General features: G+C 41.9%; 1 protein-coding gene across 5 annotated transcripts in view; it reads left to right on the top strand.

Annotated features, from left to right (window-relative positions):
• Positions 1-26,977, top strand: part of PTPRT (protein tyrosine phosphatase receptor type T) — a 482,418-nt gene that overhangs the window by 157,974 nt on the left and 297,467 nt on the right. For all 5 annotated transcript variants that reach the window (XM_064730049.1, XM_064730046.1, XM_064730048.1 and 2 more), the window contains exon 3: positions 25,426-25,697. In XM_064730049.1, the coding sequence (XP_064586119.1) occupies positions 25,426-25,697 (272 nt within the window). The remainder of the gene's footprint in view (positions 1-25,425; positions 25,698-26,977) is intronic.

Here is a 26,977-nt window from a genome sequence, read left to right as displayed (position 1 = left end):
GACCCTGGCAAAAGGATTTTTCATAAAATATGCCCGTGACCCTGGGTGCTCTTTTGTGACAGCACAAATGTTTCCATGCCAGTGTGAGGTGGTGGTGGTGGAGGCACTTGCAGTGCAGACCTGCTGCTGTCCCCAATCCCTGGGGATGGTGAGACACAGCTGAGTGTCCCATCCCAGCCCCCAGGGTGATGATTTGTGAGATACGAACCATTTGTGCAGGATGCCAGCTGAAGCCATGAGCTGTTCTGTGGTATTGCAGTGATATTGGGCACCTCCTGTTCGTACTCCAGTAAGTTCAAGATCATCTCTTTTAACAGGGTAAAAAAGACTTGGAGAGTTCAGCAATCAGGACACTTGTGCACCTTTGGGTGATGCCATGGGCTGTGCTGGTGCAAAAATGTGAGAATACAATGAAAAGATAAAGGATTCCTCAGAGGAGCACAGGGCTCAGTAGAGCAATTGAGGCTCCAGGTGAAACATTCCTTAAAATAAGCTTTGAATTGGGCACTTAATTAAATAATTGTTATCAATGGCATTGAGAGCCACTGTCCCACCCCTTGCCATGGGCAGGGACACCTTCCACTGTCCCAGGGTGCTCCCAGCCCTGTCCAGCCTGGCCTTGGGCACTGCCAGGGGCACCAACAGCTGCTCTGGGCACCCTGTGCCAGATTTTTAAATTTTTCTTTGTACTTTCTTTGTACTTTGTACTTTTTCTTTGTACCAATCCATTAAAAGACAAAATACTTTTAAGGCAATTGAGACTGCATCTTCCAAATGCAAAATATTAAAAAGCAAAATAAAATGTTACTTTTATCATATTTGTTTTAAAATTAAAACTCTTGCAAGGCTTTTCATTTTCCTATATGATGTGTTGGTTGTAGTGTCTTTCTCCCCTGTGCATCCATCACTAGTTATAGGGTTTTACAGATTAGTTCTGTCACTAAAACCAGATTGGTATTTCTTTCTGCCACTGAAGGAAAAGGTTGGCTCAGCAGTTGGAAAAACAGGTTTTTTCTGTAAATACTTCCCCAACCCCCAAAGCTGCTCAGTCTACTCAAAATCAGTGTACATGCTCCCTCTGGCACCCTTCTGACCCTGCTGAGGCTGATGGTTCCCATGCCTCTCTGAGGACGTTCATCTTATTCTCTTGATCAAGGACAAATAAAAATGAAATTGGACAGAGCAAGAGAGATATTGGGAAATCAATCACAACGTGAGTAGGTTTGGGGTTTTAGGAGATGGGAAGCTTAGAAATTTGGGCAAATGGCTATTACTGACAATTTCAGAGTCTGCCTGGGAAAAATGCATCTGATATTTGCTATTTGTTGTGGGAGCAGTTGTTCCTCACTTGTAAAAGGCTCAGTGATCCAATCCAGGAATAGAAGCAGTGCTTTTGTTGCTTGGAGGCACATGTTGTGATGAGCAGAACTGAATAGTGAGCAACCCATCAGCTGAAAAATGCCACAGCCAGGATTTAGGCTATTACAGAGCCCAAACAATTTCCAAGGTGTCAAGCTGGGTTGGTGAATAATTCATAAATGAGAGAATTGCCCATGTTGCCAGGTGAAGCATTTGTGCAGGGTTTTGCTGAGCCCCTTCTCATGGTGGTGACTTATGAGCTTGTGTAACGTTCTCTACACCCCCACAATAAACCTTTTTTTATTTCATTTATTTCATGGCTGGGTCAGGAATTCAACTGGCATCCCAACCCTTCTGCCAGAATTTCTCAGGGACCTCAGACATTGCCCTCCATGGCCTTTGCTTCCACAGATGGCCTAAAAAATCTCCCAGTTTAGCCCAGGTGGGCTAAAAAACCTCCCAGTTTACAGCAGGGTGGCCACTTCCATGGCTTCCCCAGGATCCTGCTGCCATGAGAGCAGAACCAGAAATGCAAAGCATGCGCTGTCACATTCCTTCCATGTAGAGCAGCATGGCATGGAAAGCTGATCCTACATGGAGTGAAGAGCTGGGTGTTTGCAATGCTTTTCCATTTTTCCTGTGGGTTTCTTTTTCCTTCTCTAAGAGACAGCTCATAGCAGGAAAGTGTGAGAATATCAGTGATTTATTCATTTTGCCGAGCATAACATCACCCTTGCTGAGAAGAAATCTTCCAGGGAGTTGCAGTTTCATGTTTGTTTGGGTTTTGATGTTGTAGCAATAAGCAGGAAAACTCTGGCCTTAAGGGTGAGGAAGGCAGCTGGTACATGAATGGCAGAAGCAGCTGAACCCCTGAGATGTCTGAATAATTTCCAGTGTATTATCACCTCCTTTTTCATTACTGCATTAGAGTTCATTTAAAAAAAATAAAAATGCTTCTTTGAACTGGCTGCTCACAGAAATATTTTGCCCAGCTCCCACCACTGGCTTGCATGTTAATAAGTGAAGCTCAAAGTCTGACCCTTGGTTTTGAAATCCTCTGGTGGCATGTCAGGACTGGGGAATAGGCTTGTAATTGGATTTTTAACAGATACGAGTGTGTTTTAAGCCCTCCTTGAACTCTGTGAGTAGAGCTGATGGAATATGCCAGTAAATAGGGAAAAGGCAAGTAAACACAGGATTTGGAGCACAGTGATCACTCTGTATCCCTGAATTTCTGAAGGAATCTCTGGGATACTCTTCCACCAAGTGCAAATAAAAAAGATCAAACAGCTGCTGTAAATAATACTGGTGGCCAGCTCAAATGAAGATTCAAGTGAGAGATAAAGTTATTCTGTTTTTTTTTTTCTTTCCTATTTCATTATTCAGCATAGGAAATCAATGTATGTATGTCTGCTGCATGCATTAACAAGGTGTTATTTGTAGCACCTGGATGCCTTGAGAGGAAAAAGCCCCAGAGAAAATAAAAATAAAATTTATGAGTTAATATATTGAAATTAGACAACATCAGCCTTGAAAGGCCTTGTTATGAGTGGAGTAGGGCTTGGCAATTGTTATCCTAATGACTTATTCATTAAAGAGAAAAAAATCTATATGGAAAGAGCAAGAGAAATCCATGTTTCTTCACAAACATATGCATCAGCACAGACTCCACAAGTGCTGTAAAAGTGTGTACTCCTCCCTGTGCCCATCACAAGGGACTGAATTATGCTGCAACTCTCTGTGGTGAGGTATTAGAGCTGAGCAATGCTGACTTTAGAACACCAAGGACATGTGTCTCCATTAATTAGGGAGCACATTTTGTGTTTGCCTTTATCCAGGGAAGCTGTGCTGCTTGGACTCTTTGGGGGAGGAGGACAGATTCTCTCCCTTTCCCACTTTTTGTATCTGTGCTCAAATTTGAGACATTTTCAGGGCAGAAAGAGGCAACTCCCCACTGAAGCTGAGATATCAGGGCAATAAAACATCAGGAATGTGTCTATTGATTTAGGAAGGAAAGGCAGCTCTGAATTTTATGGTGTTGGAGATGCCCTTCAGATCCTTGGCTTATTTAAAATTTGTCTTAGCAACAAATTCTCTGGTAGCACATCTTTGAGCAGCAGCAGCAACTCTGCTGTGATTCTCAGTGGCTGAATAGAATTTCCTTTCCTTGTGATTTTCCTCTGTATAATAAGCCTAAAACATCTTCACTGTAAAGGTTTCAAGGTTGCTCACTAATTACCCAGACTCAGAAGGCTTTCTCTGGAAAGTGTTGTACTGCAACTGCTCAGTATAAGATTTCTTGTACTATTTTCTTTGAAAGCGTAGCTGAATCTAAAGAGAAAATACCAGAGTAATTAGTTGCTTATCAAGTGGGATCTGTCAATTTTTATATTCTTTATCTGAAGTAAAACCCACAGTTTCACGCTGTTGAAATATAAAACAATTGGACTAATTTCAGGTTGACCTTAATGTTCACTCTGTCTTTGCTTTGAAGGAAGAGCTATTCTCCCAGTATTTACATTTATTAGGAAAGTGTTGATTTTAAAAGAGTCTCCAGGAGATTTGCAGGAGGAGGAAGCAGCAGCAGAACTGATTTTATGGATTAAATCCTGTTTCAGCCAATGGAGCCACTCCTGGGTGTGCGCTGAGAGGCTCGAGGCCAAAGCCAGGTTGTGGTTTATTCTGTGGCCCTCTTGGCTGTGTAAATGGCATTTCACACCTTCTGTCTGGCTGTGATAAATGTGATAAATTGCTAAGAACCCTGCCCTGGCTCAGGAATCCTTGGCTGAGGGAGCCTTGGCTCTGGTTTCACTGGGAGCTTTAGCAAGGGCATGGTCCAAGCTGGGACAGCTGAGAAGTTCAATGAAAAAGTGGAATAAAATCAATTTTTTTTGTCATTTATCCCTGTATAATTAACCTAAACCTTCTTCAGATGTGCTTTGTTGTCAGTGTCATCAGCTTTCAGTGCTACCACAGTGTTGGTCAGAATACTTGGAATTCCCTATGTGTGGTTTGAATGCTTGTGCAGGCTTTGGTTTTTTGGGAGGTGTTTGGCATGGGAAAGATGAGTGAGCAGGTGTTCCCCAACTGGCCAACAGCTCCCTGGAATTAGCTGTTTTCTTGGTTTGAGCAGACAGGTGTCTGCTGAGGAAGGCAGGACCCTCTCTTGAAATGGAAAATGCAAACCTCCTCCCTCTGAATTGTTTATAATTTTGAAATTAAGGGGCTCTCAGGTAAAGATATGAGAGCAGGAATAACAGCTCTTTATTAGGGAAGAAAATAAAATTAACAATGCATTAATACAAACCAACGCTGCCAGAGTGATCACAGGCCCTGTCCCCTGTGTGTCAGGGGGTGTCCCAGCCCCATCCCATGGGGGCTCAGCCCTCCTGCAGTGCCAGCTGTGGCTCTGCTGCAGCAGGGATCCTGCACAAGGGGGGAGTTTTCCTCTGCAGCTCCAGGGCTGCTGCAGATGGGCCTGGGCTCCCTCTGGCCATGCAGGGCAGCAGAAAGCTGCTCCTCTGGCAATGCAGGGGGCAAAGGCTGCTGTGCTGTGCCAGGCTCAGATTGGATCCAGGGAGGAATGCTTGGCTCCTCCCCTGGGCGGAGCATCTCCCCATGGGATGCTGGGATTGGATCAGCCCTGCAGGGACACTCAGTGGCCATGGACAGCAGAGATCTCCTGGAGGGAGGGTTGGCTGTGGGAGAGAGAAAGAAAACTGCCCCAGGAACAGCAGAGAGCTGCCCCAGCTCTGACAGATGGGAAATAGAATACACAGCCCCAGCCACATCTGGCAGCCTAAGACAGCTGTGCAGCCCTGAGCATCCTTGTATGGAAATTCTCTGGCACACTGGTCATGATGCATGGGAGCACCAGGCTGAGGAGGGAAACCCAGACATTGTGGCTTGACTTACCTGTGGAACATCTTAGACATCAAAGCTGTGTTGTAATAACAGCATCTCTGAGAGCTTGATGAGTAATTAAACTCATTTCAAATTTCCAGGTAAGCAGTGCTTCACATTTTAACACATCCTGTAAGACTTTGGCTGTAAAATTGTGGGGTTGAGTACATGGAATGTTCAAATCATAGAAAGGCTTGGTTTGACAAGGACCTTAATGATCATCTAGTTCCAAAAAAAGCCCAAAAACCAACAAAATACTTCAGAATTTGGTGGTATGTGGTGTTTTAGATGCCTTTTGATGCTTGATTCCTGTGTATGAAACTACTTGTTCAGTAGTTTCCTAAATAACAAATGGTTAAACAATTTTTTAAACTGAAATGTAAGAAAAATATGTCAGAGAAAAATAAGTATGTTAAAGAGCCAGAGAATTCCAGGGGGGTTAAGGATATACTCTTTAGAAATACAGCTCTAAACAAACTGATAGGGAAATGGTTGCACGCTGAGTCTGGCTGATTCTGGAAACAGGAAGAAATTACACTCCACTGTTCTTCCAAATTAGTCCCCTTGATAGAGGCTGCATGAGTACAAAATAGAAACTGAGCCAAATGGGGCAAATTATCTTAATTTTTGTTAATTCGTTTATGTGCTGTCACAATACACTGACTAAAAAAAAATCCTGAACTGTTTAAAATGGTGCAATAATAGAGCCAATATTTTAGAAGAAAAGAAGGGCAAGATTCCTAAAGATGATTATTTTTTTGAGGAAGGGCTGTATTTAGCATGTGCTGCCTACAGCACTATGAAATCAAAATTTCATAAAGATATCTGTGTTTTAAAAGTAAATCTAGGGCGTGTTACCAGTTTGTGGTGGAATATGCTGAGCCTTTGCCTTGCAAGGGTGAAATGTATTTGTGTCTCAGGAAAGCTGCAAGTGTTCCAAATGGAAAGGTGTGTTTTAAATGGACTGCCTGGAGATTTGGAAATTGGATTCTTCCTTCTAGCATAACCAGGCAAATCTGCAAAGCAATTGCCAGGGGGCAGGGCTGCTCAATCTGGGTTCCTCTGGTGGCTCACATCATGGGGCTCTGTGCTAGAGAGCACTGAACGAATGGAAAGGAGCTTTGTTTTTCCACAGCTAGTTTGTACATTTGCATCCCAATCTCAAGTGTTTCATCTCAGGTACATTTCTTACTCAGCCACTGAAAATGGCGTGTGTAGAACTGCTTTGAGTGCAGCATTAAGCAGACTATCTTAAGATTTTTACTGGTTTTCTTTTTTTTAACGAAGTGTTTGTTTTAATGTTCATCTTCCTAGAGTTGGGAAGGGAACAGTTCTGTTTGTGGAGCAGCACTGAGTCCTTTGTGTGTGGTTACAGCATCACCATCCTCTGAGTTATCACAGATCACTGACACAATTAAGATGCCAAACTTGAAGCATCAGTGCATCTCAGTAATTTATCAAAAAACAAGAGGAGACAGGCTAAATGCCCTTGCTTTTCTTGTTGTTTTTTTGAGAAATGGTGGTAGTTTGAGAACTACTCATGTTGTCCAGGATCTGATATCATTGTTCTTGACAAATCAATTATCCTGGCAGTACAGTTGGCTACCTGTGTGTGCACTCCCATTTAAAGGGAAATATTCTAGAATTTCATGAGGTTACTCCTCACTGAGAATTTATGATGGCAGTGATCTCTGTGAATGACAAAGTCATGAGCAGCTTCTGCAGGTTACTCTGATGGTGTGTCAGCAGAACCTCCAAGGCAAAACTGCTGTTGCCAATCTGTCACAGACATCTTTTATGAAAATCCTTTCCTTAGGATTTTTCCTCCTGAGAAGCTGAGAGGCCTCAGGAACAAAATGTAAACAATGATTATCTGCTGCTGTGGAATGCAACAGGTGCATCTGTGATTGGTCTCATGTGGTTGTTTCTAATTAATGGCCAATCACAGTCAGCTGGCTCAGACAGAGAGCTGAGCCACAAACCTTTGTTATCATTCTTTCTTTTTCTATTCTTAGCTAGCCTTCTGATGAAATCCTTTCTTCTATTCTTTTAGTATAGTTTTAATATAATATATATCAAAAAATAATAAATCAGCCTTCTGAAACATAGAGTCAGATCCTCATCTCTTCCCTCGTCCTAAGACCCCTGTGAGCACAGTCACAATCTGTTGTGGCCAAGGAGGTTGGGATTTGATGTTCCTTAAGGTCCTTTTCAACCCAGCCTGTTCTGTGATTCTGTGATAAACATGGAGATCATTTCAGCAGTTGTTTTTTAGGAGTATAAACCTCCTAATTTAGTCTTTATTAGGGTTTAATCTGTGACTGGAATGTCATTCTTGCCCTGTGCATGGAGGATGTGTAACAGCAATAGCAGTCAATCTGTCCTCTGGAATGGGAGCTGTAAAAGATCTGTCCCAGGTTTTTGCTGTTAACACTGCTGCATTTTTAACTGCCTATTTTTTGGACTGTGTTGCAAGTTTAAGTAATGTTAATAAAGAAGATTTTGTAATGATCTGTTTCATGTTGAACTATTGGAGGAAGGAATCTTATTCATTTATGCATTTGAAGATATTTTCTTATTTCTCCTGTGATTTTTTTCACCACATCTGTCTGGTTGAGTGCAATCTGAAAGACAACAGGGGCACTCAGTTTTCTTTTGGAGTTGCCTTCTTAAGCCAAGATGGTTTATGTTGAAGTATCCTGCTGATTCTCGTGCTACCTGTGTTCTGCACAGATCAGAAAAGAGTTCTGAACACTTACTTGACAAATACTTTGAAGATTTGGGCATGTATCTGTAAAAGATAAAGTTACCAGGGTAGTTTTCTTGCATGAAGAGATCTGAGAGCTTTAATCTCTTCAGGGAAATATCAGCAACCTGTAACTGTGACATGCAGAGACACACATGTTTATCAAGAGATATTGCTGAATTTCCTTACAAGCCAGGCATCTCTTTAATGCTTGGTGTGGTATTGTCAAGACAACCAAAGGAATAAGTGACACCAAGTGGCATTTCTAGTGGCAGAAGCACAGTGAATATCTGTCACACTGTGTATGGTTTGGGTAAATCTAATGTACATCCCAAATTACACTGTTATTGTCAGTGGAATAAAAACTCTCATGTCCAGAGGCTGACAGGAATCTGGGGTGTGTGTTTGTGTATCTGTATGTGGAGGATGGCATCCAAATTCTGTTCCTTCAACTCAGTTGGAGTTTACAAGTGGAAAGCTGAATGAAAATCATCCTGTTTGCTAGAGCTGTTTAAACCACGTTCTAAAAATGAGCAGGATGTGGATGTTGGGAAAATCTCCATCCCCAAATCCATATCAGAAAAATGTAATGCTTGGAACTGTCTAGAACACAACTCGTCAGTAAGGGTGGAATTTGATATATTAAACTGGGAGGAGTAGGAATATGATCCTGGATTAGATTTGTGTAGCACAGATTAATGAAAAAACTGCAAGCTTAACTGTGTCTGCATGCTCAGAAGGTCAGGCTGTGTAGGAATTTGTGAGCTAACTCAGTGTAAATCCTACATAAATGGCTTGTTTGTTTGCAAGGCTGTGAGGGGTAATTATTTTTCAGGGATAGATAATCCTACTGAGAAAATGCTTGTTAATAATTTGGCACTGATGCTGATCATGCTGAGTTCAGGGGGAGCTTCATTTGTCTGGGTCATTTAGAGCAGGATCAGAACCCCAGAGAACTGCTCAAGTGTGTTTTAATTTGAGTTCCTTCTACTCAAGGTATTTACAACCTGTTTCAATTGCTAAGTGTTGGAATTGTAGGATAAGCCTTGCCTGTGGAAAAATCTCTGTTCCCTTTTGAAGTCCTGCCAGGACTGAAGCTGCATTCAGGTTCTAAAACATGACAGAAGTTTCTACTTTACCTCTTGGCCATCTGTAATTGCCTAACATCCAATCAAGCCACAGTGTTTTATATTGTTCCAAGATGTTTAATTTAGAATTTTAGTTTTTATTCCTATTTATGCCAGGAACATCTCTCGGTATTCTTTGTCTCTTAATGAGCAAAATGTGTAATCCCCCCAAATGTTTTACACCTGCTTAAATTACAGCAATTTCGATAAACAGAATTAGTGAATTGAAAGTGTGTCAGAGAGCTGCTTTTTTACTGAAGTGCATGCAGATCTTGCCATTGCTTCCAGTGGAAGAATTAAGATGAGTCGGTACACAGGATGCTACTGCCAGCTGTAGTGTGGATCTGGATGTGTTTCAAACACAGAATCATGGTTCTTGGGTTGGAAGAGACCTCAGAGATCTCATTCCACCCCTTACCATTGTGTTTATTTTTTAAAACAGCAATGAAAATTATTTATCTTTAGAATTAAAATATATATGTATAGGGTTTGGGGTTTTTCCTTAAATCAATGTAATCCTTAAAAATTCTGAATGCAGTTTAGAAAAGCTCTCCTTGGTTCAAAACTGGAATTGTGGTTCCAAGTGCTATCAAGCCATTAAGGAAGACACTCATACTATCAGCATATATTTATATATTTTCTACATACATTTTCATTATACACCCTGTGACCTTGCTGCCTTTGCAGGTTCAGTGTTACCTATCTATTCCCACATGTTTTGAAGCAGCTCTGAGCTGTTTCCATGCACACACATCCCCCATGCAGGGATAAAATCCATAGCTGGAGGTTCCTTGCACAGGAACCTTGCTACAACCAAAACATTGCTAAAGGGATCCCACCTGGTGCCCATGAGGAACATCACCAGTAGCAGACAGGTGAAGCTTTGTCATGTGAACACCTCAAGTGCCCTCCCAGTAATAACAAGTTTTTCTCCCAGCACTTCCCTGCAGAAGGGATGGTCCCAAATGTGCAGAGTTTATCAGTTCTGCTCCTAATCCCAATGGAGCAGAGCAAACCTCGTGGATCCTGACATGCATGGAATGAGTGTTTAAGCTCCATGCCCTGAACTTGTCAGTTTAAGCTGAGTTTTCAGCTTAAATTCATCATTACAGGTTTCTCTTTGCTGAGTTTTCCCTCTTACAGGGATCCAGGGGCAGCCCCAGCTTCTCTGGGCACTCTGTGCCAGGGCCTGCCCACCCTCACAGGGAGGAATTTCCTCCTAAAATCCCATCTAACCCTGCCCTCTGACAGTTAAAACTATTCCCCCTGTTCACAGGACTCTTTCCAGCTCTCCTGGAGCCTCTTTAGGTTCTGGAAGGGGCTCTAAGCTCTACCCAGGACCTTCTCTTCTCCAGGCTGAGTAGGCCCAAATCTCTCAGCTTTTCAAATAAATGTAAACTTTGAGGATAAAAATGGCATTCAGCTCTCCAAAATGAAAAGGAGTCTCCTAAGAATAATTCCAAACTGTAGTGGAGGGACTTGAAACTGGGGTGAAGAGAGAAGCTCAGAATAAGAATAGGAGATTCTAGGTTTATTTAAATCTCCTAGTTGCAGGAAATGGGAACTGGTGAGTCAGTGAGAACAGCAGTAATTAGCTGTTTCACTTAGAGAAAAATGCACACTTCAGAGGCTCCAAATGATTACTTTGCACTAGTGTTAATTCTAGAAATTACTGTGTCTTTTTATGGACCTTTCTGGTGGATGTCAGAGCGAGGAAGTGTTGGGCAAACGGCTGGTTATCATTTTGGTGAGGAACAACAAGTCTTGGATCATCTGAGGGGATTTTGGAGTGAAGTGGCTGCTTTGCTGATGTATTTCTTTCATAGCTGTTTAATTGAGCAGTAAATAGAAAAGCAGTGGGAATTTTTTCTTTGAAGAAGAGAAAATGGGGATAATTTCAGGAAGCTTGGAGAGAACATGATCAAAACAATAATAAAAAGATGAATTCATTTAAGGTGGGTCCAGCACAGCAGACTCACCATCAGAACCTTTACAGAGGAAAACTCTGACATTCTATTGTGCAGAAATTACTGTGCCAGTGTAATAATGGATTTAAACTGGATTTATTTCAGAGCTTTTGAAATACCTTTTAGAGTTTATTATCTAAAGTAATCCTCAGGGGGAAACAAAACTCCCTGTGGGTTTTGAAGGTGAGTGCAGACAGCAAATAGTCAAAAGTGTCAGAGAGTTCACAACTGATGGCCCAAATGTCCTTCCTAATAATGCATTAAATTCCATTCTGTGAGAAAATATGGACAATTGGATGACTAGAGTAGCACTGAGAGAAAAAGGTGTGGGGAGCTGTGAGGAAATCGAGATAAGCTAACAGCTCATCAGATTGGGGCAGGCTGGGGGCAGTTTTTCATAAAAACTTCTGATTTTTTGTGAATACTATGAACTCTGCTTACTCTATAAACTCAGTGTATCCTGACCATCTGAACCAATTATTTTGTTGTGGCAGGAACCACGGGTAAAAGCGGGATTTAGATGGATCAAGGAACTCAGCAGTTACAATTTTGAAGCTCCCATCCAAGCAGTGCTATCAAGTCCATCTGCCATGGCCTGCAGAGCTCAGAATGGCTCTGGTAGTATCCTGCCCTGTTGGTTTTCAGCAGGAAAATCAGGACCAGAAAATGTGATTCAGTAGATACCATTAATTTCTAATAAAAATTTAACAACATGCACATAACGCTGTTTATTTCTAAATGAACTGCAGTCCACAGGAAATAAATCTCTCTGTACTTTTGGGCAATTTAGTAAAAAATGTTTACACAGGCATCCAGCTCAGAAAGCACATGGGACTAACTGCCTTTGTAGATACTGGTAATCCTGTTTCTGCCTAATATCAAAAAGACCAAGAAGTGAAACATGATAAAATATTGCAAATTATGTGTCCTTTAAGTGTTCTGAGGCTATTTGACTAAAACAGGGGCAAGTATGCAGTGGCTCAAAGGCAGCATGTTCCAAGCTACTAAAAAAATGCTTTGTTACTCAACACAAGTGTCAAGATATTTGAGCAAAAATACTTGTCAAGTTTCACCGCTATCAGATGTTTCCTTAAATAATGATTAGGCCTTGGTGTAATGATGGATATAGTTTAATAATTTTTAGTTATAACTGTGTGTTTTCAGATTTCTTTAAGCACAAATACTGTGTTGTGGTGCGAACCAGTCACCAAATTATTGATTTGATGCAGAAATAGCTGGTTTTTGGATTAAATTAGTCTGTTAACACAGAGACTTGGGCACCTTCAGTGAACACCAGGAGCAGCCACTCTGGGCAACTGAGCTGCTTCCAGCTGGCATTTCTTTTTCTCATTTTTTTGGAAATATAACTCAGAAACATTCAGCTGGACAATGTTCCCCTGCATGGTACAATCCCCTGGAAAAGAGGGTGCTGGTAGCAGCCCCCCTGTTTAGGTGCTGCAGTTCTAACAGGAGTTAAGATATGCAAACAAACAGTGAGTTTAGAAGAAAAATGTGGTGTAATTTGGTTCCCATGGGAATGAGCAAATGCTGGTGATCACAGCTGGGAAAGGCGTGGGCTGGCCGTGGCTCCTTCCCCCTGTGCCAGCACATCCCTCTGGGGCTGCACCAGCCTCTGCTCTGGCACTCTGGAGCTGCTCCTTTGCAGAAATTGTTGTGCTGCCATCCTCTGTGGTGGCTTGTGAGATGGCCTTAATTATTTCTGAGCCCACTCTGCCAAATTCCATCCTTGGCTGTGCTGCAGCGCTCCCAGAATAGCAGCAGTGACTTCAGCAGCACCCAGTGCTCAGAAACTGAGCTCATCAAAGTTGAAAATTTGGTGCAAAAAATAGCTCAGCCTTTGACCTTTAACATATTCTGAGTTTGGAGCTGTAGTGTTGATTTCTTAGATGTACACAGAAGTGACCATATGGTTAGAGCAGAGTTATGTAAAACTGAAGACACAATTCCTTTTCAGACATCATTTGCTCTGGTTGCCTTTTGGCATTACATTTAATATGTGCTTTCTGTCACAAATAGAAAAGGTAATAATCCCTCTGCAGTTTCCTAGAAAATGTTGCATATACAAAACATATGGAAATGTTAGCTGAGCTGCAGAGAACATAAATGTTGGCTGGCAATGGAGCTGCATGCCTGCTAATGAGACATTTAATTCTGGCTGACATGGAAACCGCTCCTAATACTCTAGAATTATGTAATAAAATATATTTAGCTATTTGTCTTTAATGATTAAGCAAACACTGAGCCCAATGTATTGAAAATAAATATGTGCCTGAGCTGTGGAGCTCAGTGCTGCCCAGGAAAGTGATGTTTGCACCAAAATACTTCTGGCAGCTGCCTGGCTGATGCCAAAGGCAATTCAAGAGTGGTTTCCACAAAGCCCTTGTTGGTTCAACCTTTAGGGTCCAACTGGCCCAGCAATTTAGATTTGATGTCAGTTTTAATTAACCACAGCAGCACGAAGATAAGCACAGTTTATTAACTTGCCACGAGCAGGAGGCTCTGGGTAGAGCTGTCTCAGCTGATGGTCTTGTGAGGCTTTGGAGACACAGAGGCTTTTTTTAGACACAGAACTGGAGCCTGTGAACCTTGAACAACACCAGGGTAACCACCTGAGAGCATTCAACCTCAGCGGCTCCAGAGTAGCCAAACTAAATAAATTCAATTATGAATTATTGTTATAATTGTAATTCCTTGTTGTGAACCTGGAACCATTCATCCATGCACCTCTCACACATGAGGCTGCAGCCAACAGCTGCTGCATCTTTGGGAAGGGAGAAGGAGGCAGAATGGAGTTGGTACAGTCTGTCCTTTATCTTTTAAAGTGTGGTTAGGGGAGAGGATTAGGCAAAAATAAAAGTATGTGTTCAGAGAAAAAAATGAGTTGGAAAATAAGATGAACACAAAATAAAAGTCGAGAACAAAGGCTACCCTGGCAAAGGACTGTTGTTAAATTTATAATGGCTTAATTGAGCAGCCACTGGATCCGGGTGATGCAGAGCAGTCTGTGAGGATTATCATGTGCTATTAGAAGTTGTTTTCTGTGTCTTTTCACCCTTACATAAATCAGATCTTCATGGGATAGAGAGCACTGGAAACCTGACTTTTTAATCCAAATTTTGTGCATGTCATGTACATTTAAGCATATCAGATCCTGTTTCTGGAGAGAGGTTTTACCCTGGGAAGCAACAGACTTTGTTGGCTTGCTGCCCCCTCCAAGGAGAGCTGATGTTGCAGTGGCTGAGATGCAGTGATTTAATTATTCAGCTGCATGTAGTCACCAACCTAAAACATGTGTTCTTTGCATCTGTATCAACCTGGTTGGAGAGATTTTTATTTTTAACCATAGGGTTTTGACAGGATACAGAATTTAATTTTTTCACATTAGCCCTGTGTTTGAATACAAAGCTGAGGCACGTAGAATAAGCAGCAATTACTTGCTCAAAAAGCGCTGACCATTTCCTCTGAGCTCCTCTCCTGTTGGTATTGAGAGAGAGCAGTGCATTTGACAGCAGGTTATGCCCCAGGTTAAATCAGGGGAGGAAGGGATGGTGAATTCTGCTGAATCCTGAGCCTTCTTGAGCAACATCTGTGGGAGAGCCTTCGAGCAGAGGTTGGGACTCCTGTCCCCACAATGTCTCTGGGACTTCTTTCAAGGTTCAGTGCAATAAAGCTCTTGAGTGTTAAGAGCCGGAATTTTGATGTCATTAAGTGAAGATATTATGTCCCATAATGGCTATTACCCCTATTTTTTACTTGCCCATTTAATTACATAAACATTATTAGCTGTTTAAATAAACTGCCTATATTTACCAGAGTGGTAAGCTAGTGATTGGTAGGATAAGTAGTTGTCAGGCTACTGGAAATGAAAAGCAAATAAACCTCTTCAGTTTGCAAGGTTTAGTGTACATTTTCATCAGTTTTGAAAGATAATCACATAACAAAATTAAATTTGCAGAGAATTCCTGACTATTGTTTACAGTGAATTGTATGGTTTTTATTACAAATGCCATTACCTGATAGACTGGTGTAACTCCACTGTTAATGGACTCTTTTTTAAAATATCCCTGCCAAACAATTTATACCATGCTTGTAAATAATAGAATAAGGACACTGTTGAAGGAAACTACTGCAGTGACCTTACGAACAGTGAATGCTGGCAATGAGTCTATTAAAAAGGTTTTTCACTGCTGAGATTTATAGAATTGTTTCTGATTCTACAGCACACATTAGTTTTTGCTTCTCAGTGAACCCAGGCTCTCAGCTGTAGCAATTGGGCTTTTATTAAAGAAAAGTTTACAGAATATGAGAGGAAAATTCTAGAAATAGCAGTGGACTCTAGAGAGAAGCATGTGGACACCCCATCCCTGGAAGTGTCCAAGGCCAGGTTGGACAGGGCTTGGAGCAACCTGGGATGGTGGAAGGGGTCCCTCCCCATGGAAAGGGGTGGAATTAAATGTTTTTTAAGGTTCCTTCCAACCCAGATAATTCTGGGATTCTCTGATACACAGAATAGCTGCCACATGGGCTGTAGCTGTAGAGCAGAAGTGTTCTGAATCCTCATGAACAATGATTTATGTTGTAAATAAAAATGTGAGTTTGTTGGTGGAGAGGAAAATGTGATTGGATTTCTGATGCTATTCTAGCTGGTGATTTTTAAGGAGGAGAGGACTGTGCTCTAGAGATGCAGGTGGAAAGCCATGCTGGATCACCTTGCACCACTGAAGTGAGAAACGTTGTCGTGAATCTTTGTGATGAACGGTGCAGTGCTTGTTATAGACTGGAAATGTTCGATGTCAATGCCTTCAGGAGCTCACTGACTCAACAAATGTCTTTAGAACAAATGGCTGGAAGTGCAGTGAGCTATCATTGCTGTGCTTGTGTCCACAGCAATGAGAATTCATTTTTTTGAGCTGATTTTTCACGCTGGATCCAACAGGTTTCTATGTTGAGTACAGACTACTGGAGACCACTCTGGCCCATAGCTGAGGCCAGAAACAGGCAATAGAGATAGAGATATTATTCCCTTTTTCTGCCTTGTCACTTCTGAGGTGTTACAGTCAGTTTTCTTGCACTTCTAGATCATGCCTTGGTGAAAAACTGAGGCAATAAGTCCCTCCTGTGCTTGAAAATGTCCTCTTGTCTCTTCTGTGTTGGACACTCTCACTCTCCCAAGTGCTGCTTTTCATTGCTATTCTTAGGAGTTCTGTCTTCATGTTTCAGTTGAATTTTCTTCTGGACAATAAAGAATAAAAACCTGTGTCACTGAGGAAATGACGAAGTCAGAACCTGAGTCCTGAACTTTATATTTCTATTGCAAATCTCTCAGTCTATGTCATTGGCTGTCCTTGTCAAGGCCAGCCTTTTGTGACCAAAAGTTGCACAAAATGTTACACTGCTGGAAGAATGCTTTTAACAACAGAAGCAGCTATTTTTATTATTGATTTAAATAATCTTGCAAGGTTAAAAGAGCATCCCATTAACAAATGGAGTCCTTCCCAAGTCCCTGCTTCACAGCCTCTTGCAGGAATCCCATTATCCCCCTTAAAGCCCTCTGCTAATTAGGCATTTGTTGGCTTTTTTGTCACTTGACCACCTCCCGTATGGATTTTGTAGTTGAAGAGGGTTTGGTGACTCTGAATCACCAGAAAGTCATTAAAATGTGTTTTATTTTTCTTTGTAATCCATTATGTAGTTTTGCCTTGCTCCTTCTGTCAGGGGTAGTTTAGTCTTCCCCATCCAGGCTGGTGAAGCTTCTGCAGTAAATGTTCCTTTCTTCAGCATTAACTTGAGGGGGGATAAAGGGAGGCTGCCACTTGGCTGGAGACAATTCTGATGCCTCAGGTTTTAGCTGTTGTATTTTTCAGGTTCTGTATTGCTTTAGTGTGTGGGTCTGAGTTTCACATTGGGGATGGTGAGCTTTGTGCACAGAGCAGGGAGACAAAACAATTCCTGCTCCAGCTGGGCACCAAGGACAAATGATCCAAATCTCAGCCCAAGAGCACAAACACCGTGGGCTGGAGAGAGAAAAACAAGCAGGGTGGGACTGCCTGGGCTAAAGCTGGAATGGGACAATGAACTGCAAGGTGCAAATGGAGCAGAACTGATCACAATGACAGACCCCGTGCCTGGTTGAGCATTTTGGGACAATTTTGGTTCATCTTGGGTGCAGCCTTCATAAGACATCAATTCTGGGTTGTGAACATCTTTCAGTGTCTGTGGGTCACCGCGATTCAGGCTTTGGGCAGCATTTGTAAGAGGAGTGTAGTTTGATAGCAAAGCGCTCGTGTTTTATGGGCAGCAGTATCTGGGCACACACTGAAAAGCTGCAGTCCTGCATGGCTCAGTCATTCCGTGGCTCAGGCCGTGGAATCAGTGGAAGAGTGTGCAGCTGGCAGTTATGGACCTGGGGGAAACCTGCTTTTCCTAATTCTGAGCATAGGCCCAGAATTATTTGGTTTTATGTATAAAGCAAAGGCGTTGCAAGCTTCTCCCCTCCCCAGGCCTTTTGGAAATGGGCAAAGCAGACCCACTTTTGCACACACTTCATCTCTCAGGAAGGACTGGGGAAGTGTTTATGTCACACTCTTTTAAATATCTACAGCACATATTTGAGGTAATATGAGGTCAGTCTCATTCCGAGAAGATTTTTCTTACAAAAATCTCCCAAAATCATAATACTTTTAATAACATTCATTTTCAGAAGAAAAGCTTTTTACAAGCAGCAGACTGTCTCTTTAAAAAATTCTTCCCTATTATCCAACTATTTCCCAAGTGAATGAATTGTCCTCATGAATGATACTGAACTCATTGCCATTTATATTCATATTTATCAGCAAATCAAACAATTTCACAGCTAAATTAATTCAGTATGACTCACATTTAAGAATTAAACCCCATGGGTTTGATTTTGCCCTAATACATGGAAAAGGGATGTGCTTATGAGATTTAGAATTCCTGGGTTTGTACAAACGCTGCTGTCTGTAGTACATCAGTGAGGGGAAGAGATTTCTGAGCCTTTTTCAGTGTTATACAGAAAACTGGATGTAAAAATGTGGGAAGTGTGCAGCAGGTAGGTAATCATAAATTTTGTAAAATAACTACAAATTAAGTTACAGAATCTTAAAGTGCATGGAAATATTCACTTATTTTCCCCAGCACAATGTATAATCCAACTCCAGAGCTCATTGACAGAGTCTTATTCCTGACTCAACAAAAATGATAGAGAAAGATCATTCTGCGGCTAATTAATAAATGGGGTTAATGCAGCTCTCGACTTCAAAAAAATCTTTATATTACTGATTGTCAGAGGATTGGAATGGTAAATTCTGCTTCACAGCACCCTGTGAAGAATTCTTATAGTCTGCTTAAAGCGGCTGCTTTGCCACTGCTGAAAACCAACTGTGGAGGTAGATGGAATTTTGTTGTGCTGACCACAAACATATTTTGTCATACTTAACATATAGTATATGTATATATAGTATATATACTTATATATATATATAGTATATATAGTATATATACTATATATATATAAATATATATAGTATATATACATATATATATATGTATATAGTATATATACTTAAAATATTAGTATAAGGGTCTTTTCTGTGACCTTCAGAGTGACTTGAAGGTAGTTCAGAGAGACTCCTTGCTCTGATCTGAGCTTCTGCACATCCCTGTGATAAAAGGATGGAAAAAGGGAAAGGCTCCCATGCTCTGTCTCAGTGTAGGAGGTAGTGAAGTGACCCTGGGAATGGGACACTGGGAAAGGGTCAGAGCACTCCTGCAATGTGGGAATCCACAAAATTAGAGGGGAAATTGGAAGGTTTTGGGGAAAGCTGCAAAAGGCATGCCTCAGATATAGCAGAACTGTGATTAGAGCTAAGCAGCAGCCATGAGATTGCTCAGCAGAAAAATTACTTAAAAGTAGAAAAGCAAGGACAAGTAGAACAATGATCTGTGTATTAATGCTTGTCTAGAATAACTCTCTAAGCTACAGAAAAGTTTATCTAGCAAGATATTAGGAAGTTTGAAGCTTAATAATGGAGCTCTGTGCATTGTGCTTTAAGGCTTACAAGCAGGTATTGTATTTGAAATGAGCAAGCATTGTTTTAACCAAAGGTACCTGTGCTTATGGTGATTGGATAGAACTACTGTCAATGTGCTTTTGCTTTGTGTGATTGGTCAAGAAGCTTATAAAATGTTGTAACATTAAGTTTTTTGGCCTGCTGACTGGATTGTGAGCTGGTGGCATCTGCCCATTGTCATAGCCATGTAATGAGACTGATGCTGAAAAATAAACAGCTTGAGGAGCTTTCCACAGCAGCCCCATCTCATTTATGTCTGTAAATAGCCCCCCTTGCCAACGTCACTGCAAAGCAAAGCCTCACCTCACAAATCCTTTCCTACCAGGAGGAGATCGGGAGCACTGAGTTAGTTTGTACCACAGCAGGTGCCTGGAGGATGAGAGACAGAGGATCTAACTGGAAATGAGAGGTTTTGGGCTGAATAAAAGAGGAAAAAATATGAGGGTAGTCAAGCAGTGGAGGAGGTTGGGGATGGGCAATGCTCGGGGGAGGTGTGGAAGGCTCAGTGGTAAGCTCAGGGCTGATCCTGCTTTGAGCAGGGCCTTGGCCTGAGGCCCCTTCAGCCCACATTATCCCACGTTGCTTTGTTCTGCCTTAACAAGGACAGGTGTCAGACTCACTTTCTGGGAGATAGAGTTGTTCTCTGGCAATAAACACAACTGTGTCTCAAAACAGGCTGGTGCACCTGCTGCAAACCTGCATCTTCATGTCAGGAAGAGTCTGCTCTTTAGAACAACACCGTACACCTGGGTTTGGCGCTCAGGCTTTTAGAAGCCTCATTTTGCAGCGGAGCATTTTGACAGCTTCTTTTTCAAGTCTTTCCTGGTTGCTGTAATTTGACTTTTGAAGCAGCCCAGCTCTTCAAAGCCAGCAGTGAGACAGCACCAGCCAAGGTCTGCCGGGCGCTGCCGGCGGCTCCGCGTTCCTTCAGCTGCCATTTGTCAGAGCACACTCGTGTAAACTTAATGAACAATGTGCAAAGCCATTAAAAACTCAATTACAGCCTTCTCTTTACTGCAGACGTGAGGGAAGGCAAACATAAAGTGCTGATGTGTAAACACAATAGCCACCATCTGCTGCAGAGCGGCGTTTCGGCTCCGCAAACGGGAGCTGGGCTGCAGATGCATCAATAATAGGACGCTTATCAAGGCATCATTATCCACCAAGCAGGGGAAAAATTGAAATTTATGGCCAGCTAGAGAGCACTTCATGGTTTAATTCCCCAATTTTCAGTGGTATGTTTAATAACTAGGAGAGAGTGGCGTTTTATGTTGCTGCCGTTGGAAAGGATTTTTGAAAATGAATTTATTTACAGTCTCCCTGTCCTTCTTGCTTCTGACTGATGTGAGCATAACACATTCATTTTTACATAGTCAGGATAAAACCAGCCATATTAATTCATATAACCTGTTGATCCAAGAACACCATGTTTAATTGACCTTACGCTCAATTTGCTTGAATGAACTTATACTTCTCTGTCAAATAAACATAAAAAAGAACTTTTATCCAGCATATATAATTTTTTTGTCCAAATTTCATTTTTTTTTTCATTTTAGTGTAGTATTGGAAACTTGAACTTTGTAAGGAAGTAAACAAAACAATGAAACTCAATAATATTTTAGTTTCTTTTTTCCCCCAATTGGATATGCAACAGTCTAAACAAGAGTTTCTCCAAGATACCTTTTGTTTTATTCATACTCTTGCCTGGAGACATTCAGGAGGCTTTCAGTCATCTATTAGTCAATAATTTCCATTTGTGACATGTTAATTCATTCCTTAGTCCTTTGTATGAGTGGAAACTGTGACAAGTGATTTGTTGGTGCCAGAGCAGATTGTATCTCTTTTATTTGCACACATAGGCCCATAAATTGAGAATAAGTCCCATCAGCTTCAGCTCTGTGCTCAGCCTAAAGAAGGCTGTCAGACCCTAAATCACAATATGTCAATTTTCATTAAGGATAATGAGGAAAACCACATTTGTCTTTAAAAGGCTGCCTTGTCTTTTATTTATTTTCTCCTGGTGGGAGCTGTTTTCATGATCTCTCACCTACTCCTAAGTGATGGATCTTGCCCACACAAGTTCCATAGACAAATTTGGAAATTTGTAAATAGGAGCATGGATCTCATCTGTTGATCTTGGAGCATGAAGAGCAATTTTGTGAAAGTCCTGGAGAACAGGATACATGTTCAAATTCACACTATAAAAAGAAAAAGGAAAAAAAAAAGGAAAAAAAAGTCTATTTGGAGTCAATTTATAGGATATTTGCTATAATTTATTCACAGTTGACTTTTATATTAAATATTATTATATTTATATATTTATAATATATAAATTATATATATATATATATATAATTTATATCAGTGATTATCTTGATGGAATTACATGTTTTCAGCCCCTAGCATTGCCAGGTTTGAGGTTTTTCTCTGGATCCTGTGGGGTGAGCTGTGCCTGGGATATCCCAGGGAAGGGTTTGTGGGGAAGCTGTCGCTCCAAGCTCTGCAGAAAGAAAGGAACTGTGGTAGAGTTCCTAGGGAACAAATCCCAAATCCCTTTAAACAAGGTGTGAGTTATTTTCTCTGGCAGAGATGGCTCTGTAAGTGGATATTTTTCATCTTTTCCATTGTCATAAAATAATACCCCTTATCAGGACTTGATAAAGTTGTGCTTCTTATAGGATTTCCTCCTGTATCTCTACGCATATTGTATTAAACAAAATCATATATTATAAATAGGAAGCTGGGAATAATTTATCCATGACAATTGTTTGCAAGGTTATTTTTTTAGTAATTAAGACAAATTATTTTGATAAGTGCTTTTCGGTGGATAGGTATTCTTGTTGGTGTTGTCAGTTGTTGGATTCAGGTTCCCCACTCTCCCCAGTGTCAGCACTTGCACAAAAGGCCATGAATAGCTTGTGATTCATTATTTTGTGGGTGGCAAAAAATAAAATTGTAATTATTGCTTGGAACTTTTTTATAAAAGCTGATGTTTTTTTCTCCCAGAGGAAAGCTCGTTATTTTTATATATGGATCTGTAAAAGTGAAATACTCCCTAACTTTGCTGTCATTGAAGCACTTCCCTCCCCCAGCGCAGTTCAGGGCTGCATTGTGTTAGACACAGCACAGATCAGAGCAGTTCTTTAGGGCAGGATAATTCACATACTGTCCAAATTAAAAAGAGAAAATTTGAGAGGCATGGCCTGGAATGCTGTGCAATCAATTATGGTGTAAAAATCCCTTTTCCTGGGTGCTTCCTCAGTGTGGGAGGCCCTTGGTCAAACCCTTGTGAATGTACAGGAGCTCTGCTGTTCTTGGAGTGATTCTGGGCTGCACCTGCCTCCCCCAGGGTGGGATCTGGCACATGGAGAGCTTGTCTGCCCTGTACTCCAGTGAAATGCCTCAGGCAGAGCCTTTCACAGCAGCTGCTGGAATCCTGCAGACCTTGCCACCCTTACTCTGTGGTTTTGCATGGTCTTCCCTCCCAAATTCTCTGCAGAAGAGTGATTCTTGCAGCTCTGTACTGACAGAGATCCTGGAATCCCACAGTGGGTTGAGCTGGGTTGGGAGGGGCCTTAAAGCAAATTCAGTCCCCTGGGGCACCTTCCACCATCCCAGGCTGCTCCCAGCCCTGTCCAGCCTGGCCTTGGGCACTGCCAGGGATCCAGGGGCACCCTGTGCCAGGGCCTGCCCACCCTCACAGGGAGGGATTTGCTCCTAAAATCCCATCTAACTCTGCCCTCTGGCAGTTTAAAACTATCCCCCCTGTTCACAGGACCCTTTCCTGTGCCCCTCTCTTGGAACCCCTTTGGGTTCTGGAAGGGGTTCTAAGGTTTACCCAGGACCTTCTCTTCTCCTGGTTGAGTAGCTCCAAATCTGTGCCAGGGCCTCAGCACCTTCACAGGGAACAATTCCTGCCCAATTTCCAATCTAAATCCCCCCTCCTTCAGCTTAAAGCCATTCCCTCTTATCCTGGCCCTCCATCCCTTGTCCTACGTCCCTCTCCAGCTCTCCTGGAGCCCCTTTAGGCCCTGGAAGGTGCTTTAAGGTCTCTCTGGAACCTTGTCTTCTCCAGGTGAACCCTCCAGCTCTGCCATCCTGGCTGCAGAGCAGAGGGAGGATCTGGGTGTCCCAGCTCCAGCCCTGGTGGGTCTGGGTGTCCCACTCAGCCTGCCCAGGCCTGGCTGGGTCAGGATCCCAGGCTGCTCCCTCAGCTGACAGCCTGGGCTGCCTCTCCAGGCCTGCTGGCACCTGTGCTTGCTGAAAATAAATGTTCTCAGCTCTTAGGAACTGAACCCAAATTTCAAAAGTTTGTTCCTCAAAAGTTTATTTGAGTAGGTTTTTAAGAGTAGTGTGTATACATTGCATGCTGAAGAAGAGTATTTTGTGGTTGACTGGGGGCAGAGTTACATCAGCAATGGGCATTTGTCAGGATCCTAATTTTTAGACTGAAACCAGGAAGTTTGGATTCAGCTCTAACATTTCTCCAAGTTCTTTCAGAGAATCTGGAATTTCTTGACTTGGGACCACTTTGTTTTTTGTTTTTCCTTCATTTCCACTGAAAGGCAGCATTGCCAGAGACCATCTTGCCTATAAATTTTCTTAGAGTCTCTTCTTCTTCCCCAGCTGTTCTTGCATTGCACTGGAATTTCCCAAGGTCTTTAGAGTGTGTAACTTTAATAATTTTTTTTTAAAATTGACTTCCTCCTGTTATTCCTTTACAAAATGAACATATATCATATAAACACAGGGGGAGAAGTTTTCTAAGAGAAAGTTGCTTGTAGCTGTTACAAATTCATTATATATGACTGTTCGCAGCACAGAATTGATCCAAATGTTTGCCTGGCTCATCTGAGTCACGTGCTGTGGTGAGGAAAAGGGAAAGTCAATAGGTCAGAAGTGAGGCAGGGCTTTTCAAACTCAATCTTCTGTGAACTGCGAGAGGCCAGCACACAAACACATCTGCAGTGTGGCTTGGCAGCAGCATCAGAGCCAGGAGTGTCAAGAGGGCTGTGTTTGATTAAAAATTATCATGCCTGGCTGCTGACACACAGATTCCCCCTTCCCCATGCCAGTGTTTTCTTTAGTTCTGAGTGTGAGTGTCTGCACCCACATAAAGGAGATCCTGTAACCAGAATTGAATCAAATAACTCTCATCATGTTCTCCCTTATTGCTGACATTTGTCACCTTGATGCATCTGTGAGGAGATGAGTGGAGACACAATGTGCTATAAAATAACTGCTTGATGAATCCAAATGTGAGTTCAACATTGAGTGCCACAGTTAATACGATGCAGACTTCCAGGTTAACAAACTCATAAATTGCCTCAGTATACATTTCCCTCCCTAAATTCAGCCTACCCTTCCCTCCCACATGAATTATTGTCCTGTTGCATTATTACAAGTAAAGATGTTGCTGTTCTGTCAACATCCCTCACTTGGTTGGGCTCTGAAAATTGGGGTTTTCTTAACATGACCTTCAAATATTCAGGTGCCAGGGTTCACAAATATGGACTGGAATTAAGGGTATTGGTTGATGCAGTCAAATATCAGCAGAGAGCTTGCTCTGTTGTAGTTTTTGTGTTGAATCATAGAATTGTTAAGGTCGGAAATTACTTTTATAGATAATCAAATCAACCATCAACCAAACACCATGCTCACCACTAAACCACATCCTCAAGCACCACATACACACATTTCTTGAAAACTTGCAGGGATGGTTGCTCCTCATTCCATTCCAGTGCTTTCCAACACTTCCTATGAAGATTTTTCCCCTAATATCCAATCTAAACTTTCCCTGTGCAACTTGAGGCTGTTTCCTCTCATCCTGTCACTTGTTACCTGTTATTGAATGTGCCTTTGGGGCATGGTGTGCAGCAGGAGAACCTGATTGTTGCTTGAAGTGGGAACGTTCTTTTGTTTAGAGTGACTGTGTGATCACAAGGTGATAAAATAATACAAGCAAGCCAGCATTTCTATTTTGATTTTTAAGTTATTTAATTAAAGTGGTTCTAGCTAGCCCTGAATCTACTGGTGTATATACCCTGCAATTTTAATATCCTTTCTCTCCCTAACAACTGGCTCCAAACAGCTGCTTCCCTCAGAGGAAGGTTTGTTTTGTGGGTGGTAAAAGGCTGAATTTTCAAATGGAGCTGCTTACACCTGAAAATCCAACCAAACCCACTCTGTTCTCTTTTCCCTTTGCCCTGCAGGCTCCTTCATGATGGTGAACAGCTCTGGGAGAGCATCAGGGCAGAAAGCTCACCTGCTGCTGCCCACTCTGAAGGAGAATGACACGCACTGCATTGATTTCCACTATTACCTGTCCAGCCGCGACCGCTCCAGCCCCGGCTCCCTCAACGTCTATGTCAAGGTCAACGGGGGCCCCCAGGGCAACCCCATCTGGAACGTGTCAGGAGTGGTGACCGAGGGCTGGGTGAAGGCTGAGCTGGCCATCAGCACCTTCTGGCCACATTTTTACCAGGTAGGGGTTTGTGATATTTTTCCCTCTCTCTCCTTTGTTAGTTTTGATAATTGGCGCCTCCCTCCCTGAATTTTCCTCTCAGAATAAGTTCATCTATAATGGATATATAGGCAGCTTGACTATTTCTTCCCTCCTCACTTTTTTCTTTAGTTTTTGGCAGGCTACACTGATGGATGGGAGGCAATTATTGACAAGAGCCACTTGTGGTGAAATTGCCACTTGCATTGGCACTTTCCATGGCACTGTGTGACTGCAAACAAAACAGTTTCTAGATATATATCTATACTTTGTATAAATCTCCCTGGATTAATTTTGGACCTTGGTTACATAAGAAGGAACATTTTTTGTCTTGGCTTTGCATCTTGTGCCTATATAAGGGGTGTAAGGATGTAGGGTACTAATAAATTCTTGTACCATATCATATGTAGATATTCTTCACTAGATCCTCAGCTCCTCCTCTTTCTAGCTCAGCTTTATTTATTCTGTCAGAAGATAATTTCTTTTTAGACAAGGACAAAGCCAAGGAATGTAATGGCTACACTATTTTTTAGTTATATTAGTTTTACACCAACTTATTAGTTGTCTGCTTCAAAATTCATGTGGCAACTTTGCAGCCATTGTTTTAATTTCAGTTAGATTGTTCACACACAATGGACTCACATACTGCTTTTTACTGGTTGAAGGGGTACTTTTGCCTTGTTTTATATTCAATACACACACCAAAAAAAAAAAAAAAGCCTGGGAGGTAATTGCATCCTAAACCTTGCAGGAGATTTGATGTCCATGTGATACTAATAAAAGCCATGAGTGAGACAGGCACCGGGATAGAATGAACTATGAAAAGGCAGCAAATAGTCTGTGTATAAAAACCAGCAGGTAGAAAAGCCTCTCTTTTTCTTGCTTCTAATAACTGGGTAGGAGGTCTGTAAAATCTGAGCTGGAGGAAGATGCTTTAATGTTCTGCCTCTGAAAGAGTTGTGGATACCAGCAGAATCCACAGAGTGCACCAGGCAGGCGAGAGGGAAGGATAAAGAGATGCAAATGTGTGGAAAATGGTGTTTTAAGGGCAGTGCACAACTTGTGACTGTTCTGAAGGCACACTGGAGTGCTCCTACTCCATTCATATTAACATGATCCTGAGCATGAAGCAGAATTTGCTTCATCCTTGGTGCTCCACAGAGATAACAGAAATGATCTTTCACCCAGAAAATCGGTGCTTGAAAAACCTGCAAAAGGCGGTCTGATCTCACACTAAGAGGGATCCTGCTCTCAGATATATC

The sequence above is a fragment of the Zonotrichia leucophrys genome, chromosome 20, assembly GCF_028769735.1.
Source record: "Zonotrichia leucophrys gambelii isolate GWCS_2022_RI chromosome 20, RI_Zleu_2.0, whole genome shotgun sequence".
NCBI classification, from domain to species: Eukaryota; Metazoa; Chordata; class Aves; order Passeriformes; family Passerellidae; genus Zonotrichia; species Zonotrichia leucophrys.
Note: the sequence above shows the minus strand (reverse complement) of the source record. Positions and strands in the feature narration are given on the sequence as shown.